General features: G+C 35.8%; 1 protein-coding gene across 1 annotated transcript in view; it reads right to left on the reverse strand.

Moving 5' to 3' along the window:
* caln1 (calneuron 1) overlaps nucleotides 1-18,247 on the reverse strand; it is a 63,230-nt gene that overhangs the window by 22,876 nt on the left and 22,107 nt on the right. Inside the window, exons 3-4 of the mRNA XM_044120128.1 lie at nucleotides 12,809-12,952; nucleotides 9,172-9,284 (exon numbers count right to left, since the gene is read on the reverse strand). Coding sequence (XP_043976063.1) covers nucleotides 9,172-9,284; nucleotides 12,809-12,952 — 257 coding nt within the window. The remainder of the gene's footprint in view (nucleotides 1-9,171; nucleotides 9,285-12,808; nucleotides 12,953-18,247) is intronic.

Consider the following 18,247-nt stretch of genomic DNA (forward strand, 5'->3'; position numbering starts at 1 on the left):
CCAAACGGTGCAGCAAACTCTGCAGGGACTGAACAAAGGTCCTTCTTTTCTTCCAGCTGCTTTGTTTCGGATCTAAATTTTTACATTTCATGTTTTCAGAGACAGGAATGGCAGGAATGTCAAGTTTTAAATACCACAGTATTTTTTTATTTTATTTTTATTTGTCCAACTAAAAACTAATTTAAAAAAAATAACTTCTTCAGATGTTTTTATATTGTTTCCTTTATTGGTTCTTGGTGCAACGCCCCCACAGGCGAGGAGGGGAACAGCTGTGGGGGCGTTTTGGTTTTTAAAGGTTTTGGTTTGTTTGACAGATCCAGTGTTTAATCAAACTGCAGCAGCTGAAAATGTAACAAACGTTGCAACTTTTGTCCCAAATCGAACCGAATCTACCGGACTATCGGGCGGGAAGACACTCAAATCGTTGGTTTCTTTTGGCAAGTTTTTCCTCATATTGTTGAGTTGTATTGGTGATCCAGATATTTAAAGCTAAAGTTTAATGTAGGTTCTGTTTTCTAATTCCAAAATCCTAATCTTGCTTTTTTAAAAAGAAAAACATTTCCAATCAGAGCAACAACTAACTTTGGTTTTTATGGTTTGAATTTAGAAAATAAAGCTGCAAGTCAAATCTTAGTTGAGTCATTTTTTAAAATGTACTTTTGTGAGTATTTTTATTACGTTGTACTTTGAGTACTCTTATTATGAAGTATTTCTACTCTTACTTGATTAAAACTTCTGGATTTTCTACCAGCTGAATGAAAATGTTCAAACCAAAAGTTAACCAGACACAGACACAAACCTGCAGTTTCTGTTAAAGTTTCATCAGTTTTTATTGAAAGAAACTGATTTGGAAACATTTTCTTTTGCCTCATTTTGTTATTTCATGATTATGCTTTTCATATGAATCATTTAAGTCCTTAAAATACCAAAATTTCCACTTAACTTTATATTTTGCTCTGTCTGATGATTTTTTAATATTAAATGATTGATAATTTGATCAGTTACTCTGTACTTGAGTAGACTTTTTACCAAATACTTTTTCTTGGACTGTTACTTTTTAATTTACTAGAGTAAAAATATGTTGAAGTAGTTTTACTCGAGTACCGTTTTTGGCTACTCTGCCCACCTCTGCACATAAAAAGTGCAGAGGTGTAGTTGTAAGAACTTGGTTGACTCTGTTTTTATTCCTTCCAAATTGAACCAGAACATTTCATTTTCATGCCTGGTTAATGGAGGTTCCCCACATTTAATGTGAACCTGACACCCCAGGAGAGCAGGAATCTGGCAGGCGATCCAAATCCTGCTCCTCTCCTTCTCGCCCAGGCGCAGCCGTGCTGAGAAAGCCTGGCAAGATTGAGACAAATGGAGTCATCTGCACTTCGATAATTCTCCATAATTCACCTCCAAACCTCTGAGTTGGATTCTGAAGAGCGCAGCGTTAGAGAGGCGCTCGGACAGTTAGAGGAGGCTGATTCTGGAGGGAAGGGGAAGACGCAAGCGCGTGTGTTAACATTGATTTGTTGCTGCTGACATCACGTCTCCGCGCCACCTTCATTGCTAATCAGGGTCTCGTCTGCAGAAGAGAAGGCGGTTTGTTTCTCCCTCCCAGCCTCCTCAGCAGGCAGGTTAGCGCAGAACCAGGCGTGCTTCGTCCTCCTGGCTGCGCTGAATCCCTCCAACAGCCAGCAGCCAGCAGCCAGTCAGAGAGGCGCTGGCTCTCCTCTCAGTTCCTGCAGGGGCCAGAAACTCTTGCCAGTCAGCACCTCTATAGGTGACTTCCTGTTTCACTTTCAGCACTTCTGCCCTGGAGTTTGGGAAACTGCTTCAATTGCGCAGCTGATTCAGTTCAACTCTTCTTAGCAAACTTTAAATTTCATAACTAATTTAGAAGCAGATGGTCAGCGTTTGTTTTTAACTATCTGTGAAGAACAGCAAACAGGGAAGAGATGTAGTAAAAAAATACAAAACTAAAAACAAACCAGATTTATTCAGGTCTAAACATATTTATATATGCGGCTCAGTTTTCACATTTTAACACAAAGAATGACTTACAAGGTCGGCAATTTTCATCGTTTCACCTGAACTGAATCTAAAAAGAAAAGTCTAGGAAATTGCAATGTATGACTCTTTAATTAGTATCACTATATTTTTTTTTTCATTTTATTGCATGAAATTAGTAATTAATAAAACAGAAGACTGCACTTTAATATTTATGTACAATTACAGACCTGGGATGTTTTTAAAAAAAAAGCCATAATAATATGAGAATAAATAAAGTCATAAAGAATGACTTTATTTTGTTAAAATAAACTCATTCTTTATTCTCATAATAGGATTTTATCATAATATATAATAAAGTCTTAAGATATATAACATAATATATATAAATTATTTTTAATATTATGAAAATGTATCACTTTATAACATTATAAAGTCATAATAAAATTCATAATATGACTATGATATTATAAAATCATGTTATTATGAATTTATTCTCGTAATTTTACTTTGTTTTATTTTCTTAGCGTGGCCCTAATACTCAGAGAATAAACTTTAAAATATTTCTCTTAGTTTATAAATCAGCTTAGAAGCAAAATACATCAAACATCTGCTGTTATTGTACCAGCCTTCAGGTCCATCCTACTGTGCAGAACCAGAACCAGAACCAAACAGGCAGATCCAGCATCCAGCTTCTATGCACCACGAATCTGGAACAAACTTCCAGAAAACTAAAAAACTGCTGAAACACTGACTTCCTTTAAATCCAGTCTTAAATACGAACAGGAAGTTCATAAACTGTAATCTGGTTTTCATAGTTTTCCTTTATTTTGAGTTGTGATGTTTTTGCTCGTTTGTTTTATTTTCCTTTTAATCTCTTAAATCACTTTGAATTCCCCTGTTGCTAAAATTGTGCTATAAAATAAAAAAAACTCACCTTGTAAATAGAGAAACTTCAAAAATCAAATTCTTATTTACCAGATTGAAACAATAATCCAGTAAAATCCCAACCTGAAGTGTGAAAGCAGCAGCAGAAACACAGATAAAGCTCATGTTTGCCTTTATAAACTGTGTGTGTCCGAGAAGGAGCCAGGATGAAGGAGTCACGTCTTTCCTCCGGAGGCTGCGGCTCCATATGGAGTTATTCCTTCACCTGTCTCCGTAGAAAATAAAAATCATTGCGCTGCATGTATTATTCATCACAGATGAGTTGTTCCAAAGTCGATATGAATTCAAACTGTTCCCCCGGCACAAAGGACTGATAAAAAGAAGATTAATGGCAACGATTTACGACGGGAGTGTCTACGGTGTGACTGCTAGGAAATGGAAAAATGGAGGATTTTACTGAAACAAGAGTATTATCCAGATATTTACAGATTCAGTTTAATTAAGGTTTTGTTTTAAATCCCAATGTTCAAGAAAAAAAAAAATTGTCTTAAAAACAATTTAACCAAAGTTAGAAAAACGAGTAACTTTGTTTTTTTCTGATTTCAAAATTAAGAATGTTATTCCAACATAATATTTAGAAAAAGTACATTAGATATAAAGTAAGTCCTCAGTAATCATATTCATCTTAATAGGATAAAAAAAATACTATTATTATGTGCAGATGTTTGGACTTTTAGTATCAACCGTGTTTCTGTTGTGGTACACTGCAAAAACACAAAATCCTACCAAGTATTTTCTTACATTAGTACATTTGAAACAAGATAAAAAATGACTTACAAGTAACTTTTCAGCAAGAAACAGGAGCTTGTTTTAAATAAATAGCTTGTGAATATTTAGGAATAGTTCTAGTTCCATCTGCAGATTATTTTATAGATTATATATATATGTATATATATATATATATATATATATATATATATATATAGATATATATATATATGTATAGCCTCCATTTCTTGCTAAAAGTTACTTGTATGTAAGTTAGCAGGATATTTGCACTAGAAACTATACCAAAAACACTTGGCAACATTTTGTGTTTTTGCAGTGTATTATGATAAGAGGAAATAGACAATAAAGAATTACACTGCAGAAACACAAAATCTTAGCAAGTATTTTTGTCCCCAGTGCGGTCGGCTGCTGGTGCCTCTCCAGCGAAGGTTTCGGGCGAAAGGCCGGGTCTCCCTGGACAGGTCGACAGTTTGTCGCAGGGCAAGTATTTTTGTTCTAGTTTAGTGCAAATATCTTAGTACACCTGAAATCAGACAAAACTAACTTATAAGTCACATTTTATTTTAGAGCGTTATTTTAACTCCTGAATATATATGAAAACGTTCTAGTTCCATCGGCAGATTATTTCACTTATAACAAGATGTTTTTTTCCATGCTATAGGAAACTTTCATCAATATTAAGGAATTATTTACTTAAAACAAGCCTTCATTTCTTGCTAAAAAGTTACTTGTAAGTTAGTTTTGTCTTATTTAAAGTGCACCAAGACATTTGCACTACAGACCAGACTAAAAATACTTGGTAAGAGTTTGTTTTTGCAGTGTATCAAAACAGAAACAGGCATTATTCTAAAAGTCCAAACATCTCCATTGTTTTATCTTATTTAAACAAATAAGAGGTTGTTTTGGTTTAAATCAGAGATTTGATCATCTTCTGTAAAACAAATTCATCTCTTTATTTCCTCTTTAGCCTTTTTGCAGCCAGGCTGATTCTTCACCCTCAGCAATAAATACACAAACTACCATTTGGCTTTTCCATCTCACTCATTTCCTTCCCAGAAAATGTGTTTTGTTTTTTGCCTCGACAGCAGTCATTGGTTCAGAAGGACTTCTGTGTCATTTCCACAACTAATGGAATAAAATAAATTTTGAAGTGGATCATTTAACATCCTGATGATCTCCAATAACGTCCTACAAAGCATTCGGCATCGGAAGAAAAACAAAAAATGAAGGTTCAACATTAGAGTACAGAGTTAAATTCTGCTAAATAACTTTAAGAAAGATGGGAACGTCAAAATCCAGCCGACTCGTCAGAGTAAGAAAAACAGGGTTTGTGTCTTACACCACATTGTCAATGTGGCGCTCTTACAGGATGCTATAAGTGATGCTAACGTCTGACGCCAGGTATGTTTTTACGAATGTTTAAATTTATAATGTGAAGAGATTAGAAGAAAATATTCTAGGGATTTTTACACTGTAAAACATTTGAAGGTGGTTTATCTTGATGGTTTATTATCCGATCTGATAATGAATTTTATTAAACATTTCAACGAATTCAGCTCAGAAACATTTAGTGGGAAGAGGACATTATCCTCAAGCTTTGCAAACTGTCATTTGCATTAAAATGAACATTTACATCAAGAAAACACACAATAAACATACCGCCAAGCATTCTGGGAAATGGTTCCCACTCCTGTCTATTTTATATTCTGTTTTTTTAAGTCTTACCTTAAAACTCAAGTTTATTCAACAACTGGAGGTTTGACAAAATTAATAGAAAGTTAACACAACTCACTACTGTACGTTTATCCCTCACAAACTCACATTGAGGTTAAAAATATAATACTGGCTACATTTATTTGACTTAAAGAGCAGGACTAAAAGTAAAAGGTTTTACATTTGAGCTACATTCTGTTGGGAGACAAAGAGAAAGGCCAACTGGATCTCATAAAATAGAGAGACTTTAATAGTCAATGTTGTTGTTTTTTTTTTCATATAGATGGTGGGAGTTGAGCTCCCAGAATGATTACAGAGCGAAGCTCTAAAATAAGCTACTTCCAGCTGTTCTGTCAGGAAGTTACAGGAAATCAGATGACCAGCAGAGCTACAGTTTAACAAACATAAAGGAAACCATTCACTCTAAAACACTTCCTGCAGTGATTGGTTCGGTTTGTTCTACTTTGTGAAATATACTTTACATTTCCAACTCCACAGTTGCATCCATCATAAACACTTTTATAAAATGGGACAGAAAGACACTTTAGTTCATCATTATTACCAAATATTGTGATAATTACAACATCAGTAACTATTTACTCACATTTTGAGATGCTTTTTTTTCTACTCAGTTTGAAATATTTCATCCATTGAAAGTTTGCATCAAGCTGATGATGTTACTGACATGCAGAATGAGGAGGCATGCCACTGCACTGTAAAACAGTTGAGACGCAATTTTGAACCTAAATTTGTGTTTGTTAAAATTAAACTTATAGCAGTAAGTTGTGTTAAACTCTGTTTTTATTTACATTTCATGAAGGAGGAAGTTGCGCTCCGTTCCTTCCTCTGAGGTTTTTGCGTTGTTTGCTTGAGTAGCGCCCCCACAGGTGAGGAGGGGAATAGGTTTTTCAAAAGCTTGTTTTGTTTGACACAATGCAGCGTGAAAGAGAACCAAAGCAGATGAAAATTTAACAAATGCAAGTCGAACAAACTGTCAGGTGTCAAAACACACAAAAAACAAATCAGACACAATTAGTGGCAGTCAAACCTACAAGATTATATATTCTTAATGGTTAAAGAAACCAAACAACAAGCAGCTTTGTATGCATTGTTTATTGTGAATCTAAACAAATAGTCAGGAGACTCCATCTGTTTACTCCTCAAAATTCAGTAAACACTTTGCTAATTACCCAACTGACTATTAGCAAAACAAAGAACAGAGAAACGTTTACAGCTTCTCAATTACAGAGACGTAATTATCTAAGGGGATGATTAGATACAATCCCCAAGTCTTTCAGAGCTGATCCGAGTGAGTAGGAAGGTGTGCGCATGTGTGTGTGTTTGTGCGTGGGTGGGCGTGTGTCTGTGTGTGTGTGTGTGTGTGTGCGCGTGTGTGTGTGTGTGTGTGTGTGTGTGTGTGACACCAGTGATTCACTATCCCGTCACCCCAGCTGGTGAGGATGTGACACTTTGACTGATTTCATTGGGATGAGAAAATCTCCCAGCCAGGACAAGATGCGAGTTTCTGTCCTCCAAGGTTAAAGCCAATGAAAGCGGGTCTTGATCTGAGGTTCAGAAACACTCTGCTTGTTTATGCAACACTTTAAATATCCCAGTCCTCGGCCTCTATCCAGACAAATCTCAGCAAAACACCAGAAAAAGACAGATGTGGCATCCTGAAAACCGTTGATAACGGGTGATTCTCCAAAGGGTTACACAGAGTTCCTCTTTATAAAAGTTTTCATTCCCAAAAACTTATCGACTACTAAAGCTACTTCCAGAAACCTTAGTTCTGCTTTATGAAGCCTGAGGTCACTGCAGTTCAAAATAATCTTAACCTAAAAATGCAAAACCTTAAATCTGTTAAATGTGAAAAATTAAATGACATCCTTGGCTCAAAATCTCTGAGTTGGGAATGTGCAGCCAACCCTGCTGGGTTTGTAACACTTGGATTAAATGAAATATTTATTTTACTCAAGTTTGCCATGTTTGAAATCATAATTTAGTCTCTTCACAGTAGTATGTATTGTTATGTGAGCACCAGCATATTTTACATCCAAGTCCTTTTAGCAAGTAAGACATAAGAAATATAGAGAAATTAGTTCAAAAATTTGAATTACCATGTGATTTACTAACATTTTATTTGGTATTGTTCTGGATTTTAACATTATTTTTAACAATGTCTTAATTTTTCCAGCTGTTAAAATGATTTTTTTTAATCAAATCTCTGATTTGTTTCACTTGAAATGAAAAAAAAATATTAAGAAATGGGGGTTGCAGATTTTCAGTTTACAGATTTATTTAATTTCCCTTTGGGATTAATAAAGTTTTTCTGAACTGAATTTGAATTTGTTTCTGTTTCACCTGAGTTTACTGCTTAAACTGGGTCTTAAAGGAAAATTGCCCATTACGATTAATGTTAGAGTAGGGGCAGGTAGATCCTTGTCCATTATGACTGATGGGAAAAACGCTATGAACTTCCTTCTCTCTCTGCTATGTATCCAAGAAGTCACATTTTCACCTTTTTGTCTGAGATTTGGGGGTCAAAGTTCAGGTGCTATTTGAGCTTTTAAGATACTAATCAGCTGTTCCCTATTATATAATAACATGTTGCTACAGTAATGATTCATAGCAATTGTCTGAAAGTAAAAAAAAGTTAATTCTTCCAGCTGCACAGAATCGAAAACCAGATGAAATAATTGTTCATCATAACAACAAAAGTCTAGAAAACAAGGAATCCAACATGCTGCCACCGTGAGCGACGCAACTCTAGAAACAAAAATCTTTCAACATTTAACTTTCACTTCAAACAAGACCTTCTAAAGCAATGACCGAGCTCTTTACATTCACATTCCCAAAATATCACAGACTATAAAAAACAAACAAACTGAATCTTCACCACATCATTTATGAGCTACGTCGACTTGCAGTCATCATAAATCAAGAGTTGGCGTTTATTCCCTCCTCTCTACGCTTCCTTTACAATCCAGAGGAGGCCCATCGCTCCAGGGCAAACTTTAATTACAGAAAACAAAATGTGGAAGCCAGCACTGTATTTTAATAAGTCAATGTTGTTGGCAGTACGTTCACCCAGCCTGTAGTTTTACAGTGCAAACCACAAGGTCGTGACCCGGAGGTAACGCTGGTCAAGATGAAGATTTTGGTAAAAGCTTTACAGGTGCCGGATATCCTGCCCTTTCCGAGTGTGTGTGTGTCAGCATCCAACACACACACACGCACACACGCACACACACACACACACACACGTTTGAGCAGCTATCTTTGTGGGGACTTTTCATTGACTTCCATTCATTTCTACAGCCTAAACCTTACCCTTAACCTTATCCTAACCCTAATCCTTACATACCTAACCCTAACCAAAACTCATTTCACACCTTAATCCTAAATCTGACCCTTGACCCAAAACGAGGCTTCAGTCCCCACAAGGAGCAGTGGTCCCCACAATATATTATGTGTCAGGAAAGAGAATCCCACAAGGTATTGGAAACAAGCATGCGCGCATACACACACACACACACACACACACACACACACTTCTTTTTTTATTGGACTAATTCTATTTTATCAAAGTCAGTTTTACAAATTTTTTCTCCTCTAATCCTGAATTTACATCCGACAGCCTTAACGTTCATCGTCTTCAGTTCCATTTTTTCTAACGTTTCAGATCTGACGTGTCAGCATCCGGCTGTTCGCCATCAGGTGAACAGTTGGGTTAAATTCCAATAAAAGCCACAGCAGCAGCTGAAAAGGATCCAGGTTTACCTGCCAGAAGATGGTGTCTATCGTGCTGCCCAGAAAGCCTTCTCTCGTTTCAGACGACAGCAGCTTGGGGCCGAGAATCGTCATGAACTCCTCAAAATCAACCTGTCCGTCACCTGAAAGAGGACCAGTGGGGCTCGTTTATTTATGAACCAGTTTTGTTCTTTCAGTATTATGTTGTTTTCTTTTCCTGTGAATTGAAAGGTTGAAAGGAGAAGCAGCATTCAGCTTCTACGCAACAAAAATCTGGAACAAACTTCCAGAAAACCGCGAAACAGCCGAAACACAGAGTTCATTTAAATCACACACCTGTTTAGAATTGCTTCTGATTAATAATACATGGAACACTGACCAACATAATTGACATTAACATATAACATTTGGTTTCTCAACTGTTGACTTTATGTTGTTTTTGCTGCTTTTTATTTTTGTGTTTTTATGAACTGCTATGCTATGCAGACTGATTGACTGATTAAAAATGACCAAAAATAAGTACAATTTGAAAGTGCACACTGCAAAAACACAAAATCTTACTAAGTATTTTTGGTCTGGCGTCTAGTTCAAATATCTTAGTTCACTTGAAAAAAACAAAACAAACTTACAAGTGAATTTTAAACAAGATTTAGAAACTTGTTTTATGTAAATGATTCCATTATGCTGATGAAAAAGTTTTTGTTCCAATGAAAGATTATCACTTATAAAATAGGAAAATGTCTTGCTAAAAGTTAAATAATCTGCCAATGAAACTAGAACTTTTTCTTCAATATTAAGAAATTGTTGATTTAAAACAAGCTCCATTATCCTGCTGAAAAGTAAGTTAGTTTTCTTTTATCAAGCACATTAAGATATTTGCAGTAAAAACTAGAACAAAATTACTTGGTAAGATTGTGTATTTTTGCAGTCAGAATCATTTTATGAGCAGCTCATTTGGTATTTTTGCTTTTTGGGGGGATTTTGAAGCTTTGCTTAGAAACTTCTGAAGTTCCAGCAGTGCAAAAATGTGAATTTCTACCATTTTTAACTGGTCTTAATGTTTTGGGTTTTGTCTTTATTGCATTTATAGATAAAATTTGGATCTGAATATGAATCTGCCACATGGGTTAAATCTTTCTGATATGATTGCACTACTCACACCATCAGTGTACGGCATTAGTGTGTGAGCTTGTTTAATATGAATAATACAGAAATGACTAAAATAGCTCTCTGCTTAGCCGTGTGCATGCTCCAGTACCCACACTGCATGCAGATTCAGCCACTTCAGCTAACTATTCATTAATATTCACTAAGAACAACAGAATTTTAACTAAAAAGGAAAAATATTGAAGCTACAAATTAAAAACATGAAAAATTTTAATATTCTGTCAAGTTTTTGTATCAGAGTTTGTTTGTTTTGGTCTAATCTGCGTAAACTTTGTGCATTTATCTGTAAGCTGCCAATGCTAACCAGTCAGTGTGTTTGAAAATGGTAGAAATACATATAAATTCACAAGTTAACATTGTAATAAAATTACATGGAGTGTGTTTTGTACTAATTTTGGAAACTTAAACAGTAATGTTTGTTATGACCTTGCATGAAAGCTACTAAACGTAGACTGTGTTCTCTTTACAGCGCAGCCTGATGCTGTGGAGCAAACGTGAACCTTTTTTCCACCAAACACATCATGGATGCTGGATCTCATTTTGCAGGGACAGTTTGGCAGCTCAACATTCGGCACAAAGTCACTGATTCACTTTCTGTGTCCGTCACAGTCAAAGCCACCTGCTTTTCATGTCTTCTCTCCCTTACATTTTTTACAACTCAGCAGCTGGAAACTGAACAAATGAATTATTACAGAAGTGAATTTGTGCACGCATGAGCAAAGACACTCAAGTTCACTTGAAAGACAGCAGAAACTGAGAGCTAAACTGGAGGAAAATCAAATGAGAGGAAACAAAAAGCAGACATAGTTTCTCAGAGCTAATGTGAGTTAGCAGAACAGATAGCCGTCGATTTTGTGATTAGCTGAAGTTTGCTGCAAGGCTGAAAATCAGCAGGTTGGTGATGATGAAATGTTCACTACATCTCATCTGGCCAAAATCTAATCACCAAAATCCAATCCCAGCCGTCTGCTAATGCCATCCCTCTCTTTAATGCCGTCTCTCTTCCTACTAATTATCATGGAAACGCCCAGACTTAAATTTAAAAACTTTTTCCAAACTCTGGTGATGAATCAGGGCTGCAGCTTAAAATTGGCTTCATGGATTTAAAACAATGTACGGCAGCTCCTTATTGAAGTGATAAATAATGCAGTACAATAATGTCTGGAAGAAAGTACCGGTACACGGTTCAGAAGGTAAAAAGGTTGTCAGGAATAAAAAAGAATGTCTATACCACACTGTAAAAACACCAAATCTTACCAAGTAATTTTGGTCTAATTTCTATTGCAAATATGTTAGTACACTTTAAATAACACAAAACTAACATAAGTAATTTGTCAGCAACATACAGGAGTTTGTTTTAAGTTAATATTTCCTTAATATTGATGAAAAAGTTGGGAAAAAAATAACTTGTCAATGGGAGATTGGCATCAATACGAAGAAATTATTTACTTAAAACAAGCTCCTGATATGTTGCTAAAAAGTTACTTGTAAGTTAGTTTGTTTTATTTCAAGTGTACTGAGATATTTACACTAGAAACTAATCAAAATACTTTGTTGTATTTTGTGTTTTTGCAGTGCTCTGAATATCCTCTATAAGCTGTCAGGAACTTTTATTCTAACTGGTGTTTCTCTCAGACTTTGCTTGATGCAAATAATATTTTCAGAAAAGTTTCTTCATGTGTTTTGATTACAAGGTCAAAGGTGAGCTGGTTGTGCAGAAAATAATTGGATTCAGATTTTTTAAATTTGAACAAAAAATGCTTTGGGTTTTGAAACTGGTACTGTTTCAAAACCCAAACATAGGAAACATAGGAAACTGTTTTGAAACGTGGTAACATTAGAAATTTCTGTAGTAGTAAAACAGGCACAACATTAAAGCCAGTAAATTATATATTTCTACATTTATGTTTAAGTTTTTAAGATATTCACAAAAAAATTATGCTTTGAGTGTGAAAACACCAATTCATGCCAAGTAATTTTGATCTACTTTTTAGTTAAAATATCTTAGAGAACTTGAAATTAAGACAAAACTAAGTCGCACATAACTTTTCATCAAGAAATAGGAGCTTATTTGAAGTAGATAAGTCTGAAATATTGATTACAAAGTTGTAGTTCCTCTGGTAGAATATTCCACTGTCCCGTTACCTAGCAACCCCAGCCTAGCTCAGGCTGTTACCTAGCAACCAAGTTCTAGTAAGTTCCATTGGCAAATTATTTCACTTACAACAAATGAAATAATCTGTCAATGGAACAAGTATTTTTTTTCATCAATATTAAATAATTATCGACTTAAAACATTAAAATTTTTACATACATGAGAACAAGCTAAAGTTGCTTCTAAGTTACTGTTATTTTACTTCAAGTGCACTAAGACATTTGCATTAAAAGCTGTCCTTGGTAGGATTTGGTGTTTTTTTGTGACTGTTTGTACAACAATGAGCTGTTTTCCGTTGGATGCAGAGGGAACACGTTTCTGCAGCCGAGTGCGGCCGTGACTCACCGTCCATGTCGAGTCTCTGCATGATGATGGCCAGCTCCACCTCACTGGGCATGTACCCCAGAGACCGCATGGCCATTCCCAGCTCCTGCTTGGAAATGAACCCGTTCCCATCACGATCCAGCACCTTAAACGCTTCCCGGATCTCTGCCAAGACAAACAACAAATCCACTCACAATCAGACAGCAACCCTCATCTTCCTGCTTCAAGGTTGCAGGGGGGAAAAGTGTTTTTTAAATTTATTTATTTATGAATTTCATATTTTGTGCTCTGCATTTTGGGATTTCTCTTCTGCTCCTCTCCTCTCGCCCTTTGCTCCCTCTCTGCTCCCTCTCCATCCTGTCTGACCCAGCCTCCTCGGCGCGCTGTTATGCAATTGGTCTTGCACCACTGCCTCAAGTTAACAAAATCAATTCCAGCCATTGATTTATTATCTACACCTGCTTCCATAGCCGCCGTCTCCTCTGCTCAGGATTTCACAGTTGGCCCTCGCTGAGCTGCTTTTCCTGTTCCACCCATTGAGTCACATTTACAGAACATTTTCTTACCTTTCAGGTACCTAATCATCCAACGCTACAATGAACAGATAGAGGAGGGGTTTTTTCTCTGGGCATCCAGTCTGTTACAGCCTGAGATAAACATCCGACCTTCAGAAAAAACTGGATTTTCTTTCTCTAAAAGCATCTAGAGAGTAAAATATACATGATTTCCACCAGGAATAGTAAAGAAATGAACCTAACTGTGTTGATAATGTTGGAGTTATTTACTCACCTGTATAGTATCAAACTGTGCAAATATGAAAATTATTGTATGTTTCATGAAACACACAAAAAAAACGTGACCTCAGATAAATTAACCACATTTTCTAAACCTTAAATGTTGTCAAATTACAAAATTTTTTTATTGATCCCAGAGGCAAATTAAATAAAGATTTCAGCTTTCCCTGCGTTAATCAGCCACTCCCCACTGAGTAACACCTTGTTGCTATGGTTACACATCACAACAAATGATTAAAGCTTAAAAGGTGCAAATCTAAAACCAGAGGAAACGGCTGCTCCCCCCCAAGAAGAAACTATTTTTACTCCACAAAGGAATGAAAAACTCAGAAAGGAAAATGTGGATGAAGGTAACAGAGCGACTCCAACGTGCTGCCGCCATCTTAGAGTCCAATAAGCTGATATTCCTTAAAGGGCCGGTGCTGAAATATTTCCCAGGCATATAGTAATTATGTTGCCTTCAGTTGTTACTTTCACATTTTTCTCGTGACGAGTTCATTTCCAGGTTTCTCAAGATAACGAGTTAATTTTGTGATTGTTTTCTCGAGATAAAATAATTTCCTGTTTTCCAAATATACTTTTCCTAGATGGTTATTTTTAGCGACAAATTTATTTCAGAGTTTCTTGAGTTAATGTCCCGTTTTCCACATATATTTTTTCCCAGATGTTCTTTTAGCAACAGCGAGTAAATTTAACATTTTCTTGAGATGAGATTTCCTGACTGTTTTCTTGAGACAATGAGTAAATTTTCAGTTTTCCACATATTCTTTTTCCCGATAGTTTTCTTGAGATAACTTAATTTCTTGAATTAATTTCCCATTTTCCGCATATAAACATCTTTTTTATAAGATAAGTAACCTTCACGTTTCCTCGAGAATTTAGCATTTTCTTGAGATGATGAGTTAATTTCCTGTTTTCTCAAGATAACGAGTTCAATCCCCGTTTTCCCGCATGCACGTTTTCTAGATGGTTTTCTTGAGTCAGTCTTTCTTTGTTTCAATTGGAAACTTCACATCAAAGAGGTCAAAGGTCACATGTGGGGTACCCCAAGGTACAATCCTAGGACCCCTCTTATTCAATATCTATATGCTCCCACTAGCTCAGGTTATAACAGGAAATAATATTAGCTACCATAACTATGCAGATGACACACAGCTCTACATTACGACGTCACCAGGAGACTCAGAACCCATCCAATCACTGAACAGATGCTTAGAACAGATAAATGTGTGGATGTGCCAAAACTTCCTCCAGCTGAACAAAATCAAAACTGAAGTTATTATTTTTGGACCTAAAGAGGAACGATCTAGAGTCAGTGCACAGCTTCAGTTATTACAACTAAAAACCAGCGATCAGGCCAGAAACCTGGGAGTAGTAATGGACTCTGACCAGGACATTCATAGCCATGTAAAGACAGTCACAAAGACGGCCTTCTATCACCTGAAGAACATTTCCAGGATTAAAGGACTAATGTCTCAGCCAGATCTAGAGAAACTCATCCATGCGTTTATCTTCAGTCGTATTGATTATTCTAACGGCGTCTTCACAGGTCTGTGCAACAAATCAATCAAACAGCGGCAGCTGATCCAGAATGCTGATGCTCGTGTTCTCACTAAAACCAGGAAGATAGAGCACATAACACCAGTTTTAAAGTCTCTCCACTGGCTCCCTGTCGCTCAAAGAATAGACTTTAAAATACTGTTGCTAGTTTATAAATCACTGAATGGTTTTTCACCACAATACATTAAAGATTTGCTGCTGTTGTATCAACCTTCCAGACCTCTCAGGTCTTCTGGTTCTGATTCTGCTCTGCGTCCCCAGAACCAGAACCAAACGAGGAGAAGCAGCATTTAGCATCTATGCACCAAAAATCTGGAACAAACTTCCAGAAAACTGTAAAACAGCTGAAACACTGACTTCCTTTAAATCTCAACTAAAAACCCACTTGTTTAGAGTTGTATTCGAAACGTAATCAATTGCAAATTTATTGACGGAATCTGACTTGATGTTGTGTTTTGATTGTTGATTCTATGTTGCATTGTGTTTTTGTGTTTGATTTGATGTAAAGCACTTTGAAATGCCTTGCTGCTGAAATGTGCTATACAAATAAAGTTTGATTGATTGATTGATTGAGAAAACAAACGTTGCCGTGCATTTAAAGGAACTGAACTGTGAGGAAGGAACCTCGGTGTGAAGATGAGCCGATTCTCTGAAACATCTCACTGGTACACAGTTGAATCAGCTGCTTCAATCGCTGCTCACCGAGTCATAATAATGTCATCAGTAGAGGAGTCAGCAGACTTCACTGCGCTTTAATAAATGCATATTTCACAAGTGAGCCTGCAGATCAGAGAGGGAGGATGGCAAGAAAAGGCTGACAGGCATCTGGTGTTTTTTAAATGGGGTGGAATGTCACTTCTCTGCAGAACACTGTGACTGTGTGCCGTGCACGAACACACTGCTGAACACTGAATAACATCAGATTGCAGACTGGAATAGATGATTACCTCACGCCTTTCCTGCAAACCTCACAGGCAGCAGAAACGTTCAAGGCTTTTCTCATCGACGCTACAAGTTTAGATAAAAACACCAACAGGGATCAAAATGTTTTTTACCGGACTTTAAAATCAGGAGTTGTGGTTGAAATGGCGGCTCAGAAATCCCTGAAACTCTAGATGAGAAAGAAAAATTTGACTTCAAGGGGGAAATGTTATGCAAAATTCACATTTTTTGTGCTTCCATTTGGTTTCCTACTGCTTCTAAAAACGGCACAAGAGCTTAAAATCAGTTTTTGTCAATGTTCTTAAACCTCTGAACATTGAACTTTTGAATTGAGTTTTTAAATCATTGACGTTGAATCTGAACGTAATATGTCTCAACATAGAGATATAAAATCACATTAGTTTAAAAACCGAATATCTGACAGAAACAGAAATGTTTTTAAAACTACCTTCAGCTGCTTTTGAAGTGGGAGATGTGAGGATTTGGGTTTTTCTGTGTTGATCTGTGTATTTATTTTGAGTTTCCTGTGTCTCTGAGTCTCTGTGTTGTCCCGTCTCCCCTTGAGGTAATCACATATCTCGTTCTGTGAATTTAACTCCACCTGTGTCCTTTGTTCCTCGTCGCGTCATTCTGTCGTTGGTCCTTCGTGTGTCCTGTTGCTGCCAGTGCTGAGCCTCTGTCTCGGATTTGTTTGTACATCATTGTCATCATTAAAACCATCATTTCTCCTCTCATCCTGATCCTGCTGCGTTTTCCCTCACCACCATTCACCACCACTTCATGACAGGAGAGTCAAATACTCCATCTTAAAAACAAATCTATGTACTGCTGTTTTTGATTAAATGGTGTTTGGTTCCTACGTTTTCTCAGAAACAACTTTTACAGATTTCATTCTGTCACCAAGAAAATATTGGAAGTTTCCTTTCATCCGTCATCCTGAATGATGCTGGAAAACTTGGCCATCCTTTCATCTCTCACAGGCTGCAGCAACTCACATTTCAGTGAAAATGTCCAAAAACTGCACTTAATAGAGAAGAGTGGCAAAAAGTCACAAAAAAATGAAATTATGTCACAAACATTTCACAGTCCCTCCATTGGGGCCACTGAACATCGAAACAAAAACCTTTCCTCAAAAAGTTTTATCTCAGAAATTTTGTAGAAAAACTTGGAATCTTATGAGTACAAAAAGTCAAAATTTGAAAGAAAAAATTTTAGATTAACATAAAAAAATTTTGGTTCATTTGGTTCAGAAATTTATGAATGAAAAAAAAAAAAACATGAAAATTCATCAGTTTGAAAAGTCAAATATTTGAGATGAAAAAAAGAAACTCAGAATTTTTTATATTAATACCAGAAATGTTCTACCAAAAAAAAACTTAGAAGTTAATGAGTTTGTAAAATCAAAAAGTTTCTAGAATTGTTCTTTAAATTCAGAACAATTAAATTTTCTAGAAAGACTTGGAAATTTATGAATTTTAAAAGCCAAAATTATGCTAGAAAAAAATCTCACAAAGTTTCTGATTGATATCAGAAATTTTCTGGAAAACACTTTAAAGTCGACAAGTTTGTAAAGTTAAACATCTGCTAGACAAAACTCAGGAACTTTAAGATTAATCTTAGAAATGTTCAGCAAAAAACACTGAAATTTATCAACTTGAAAAGTCTATTTTTTTAATAAAAAACTTTAGAAATGTTCAGATTAATATCAGAATTTTTTTTAGAAAAACAACTTGGAAATTTATGACTTTGAAAAAACAAAAATCAGCTAAAAATATGTCCAAAAAACTCAGGCTTTGGGCTTAATCTCAGAAAATGTCTAGGAAAAAAGTTTGAAATGTCAAAATTTGCAAGAAAAAAATTAATCTGAAATTTTGAGAAATCAGAATTTTTCTAGAAAAAACACTAAACTTTCTGAGTTTAAAAAATCTAAATTTTTGATTAGTCTAAGAAAATCCTTTGAAATGAAAAGTAAAAAAATGTTCAACCTTTGAACTTTTAAAGAAAACATGACAGTATCCAGCGGATAATTTGTAACCTGTGTTTCTTTTAAATAAGAAAAGTCTCAGATATTCTCATAATTAACTTCTTATTTACTGTCTGCCTGAGCCAAACAATCTCCGTTCTGAAAATAATCCAATCAATCAGCTTATTATCATCATCATGC

The sequence above is a fragment of the Gambusia affinis genome, linkage group LG06 (genome assembly GCF_019740435.1).
Source record: "Gambusia affinis linkage group LG06, SWU_Gaff_1.0, whole genome shotgun sequence".
NCBI classification, from domain to species: domain Eukaryota; kingdom Metazoa; phylum Chordata; class Actinopteri; order Cyprinodontiformes; family Poeciliidae; genus Gambusia; species Gambusia affinis.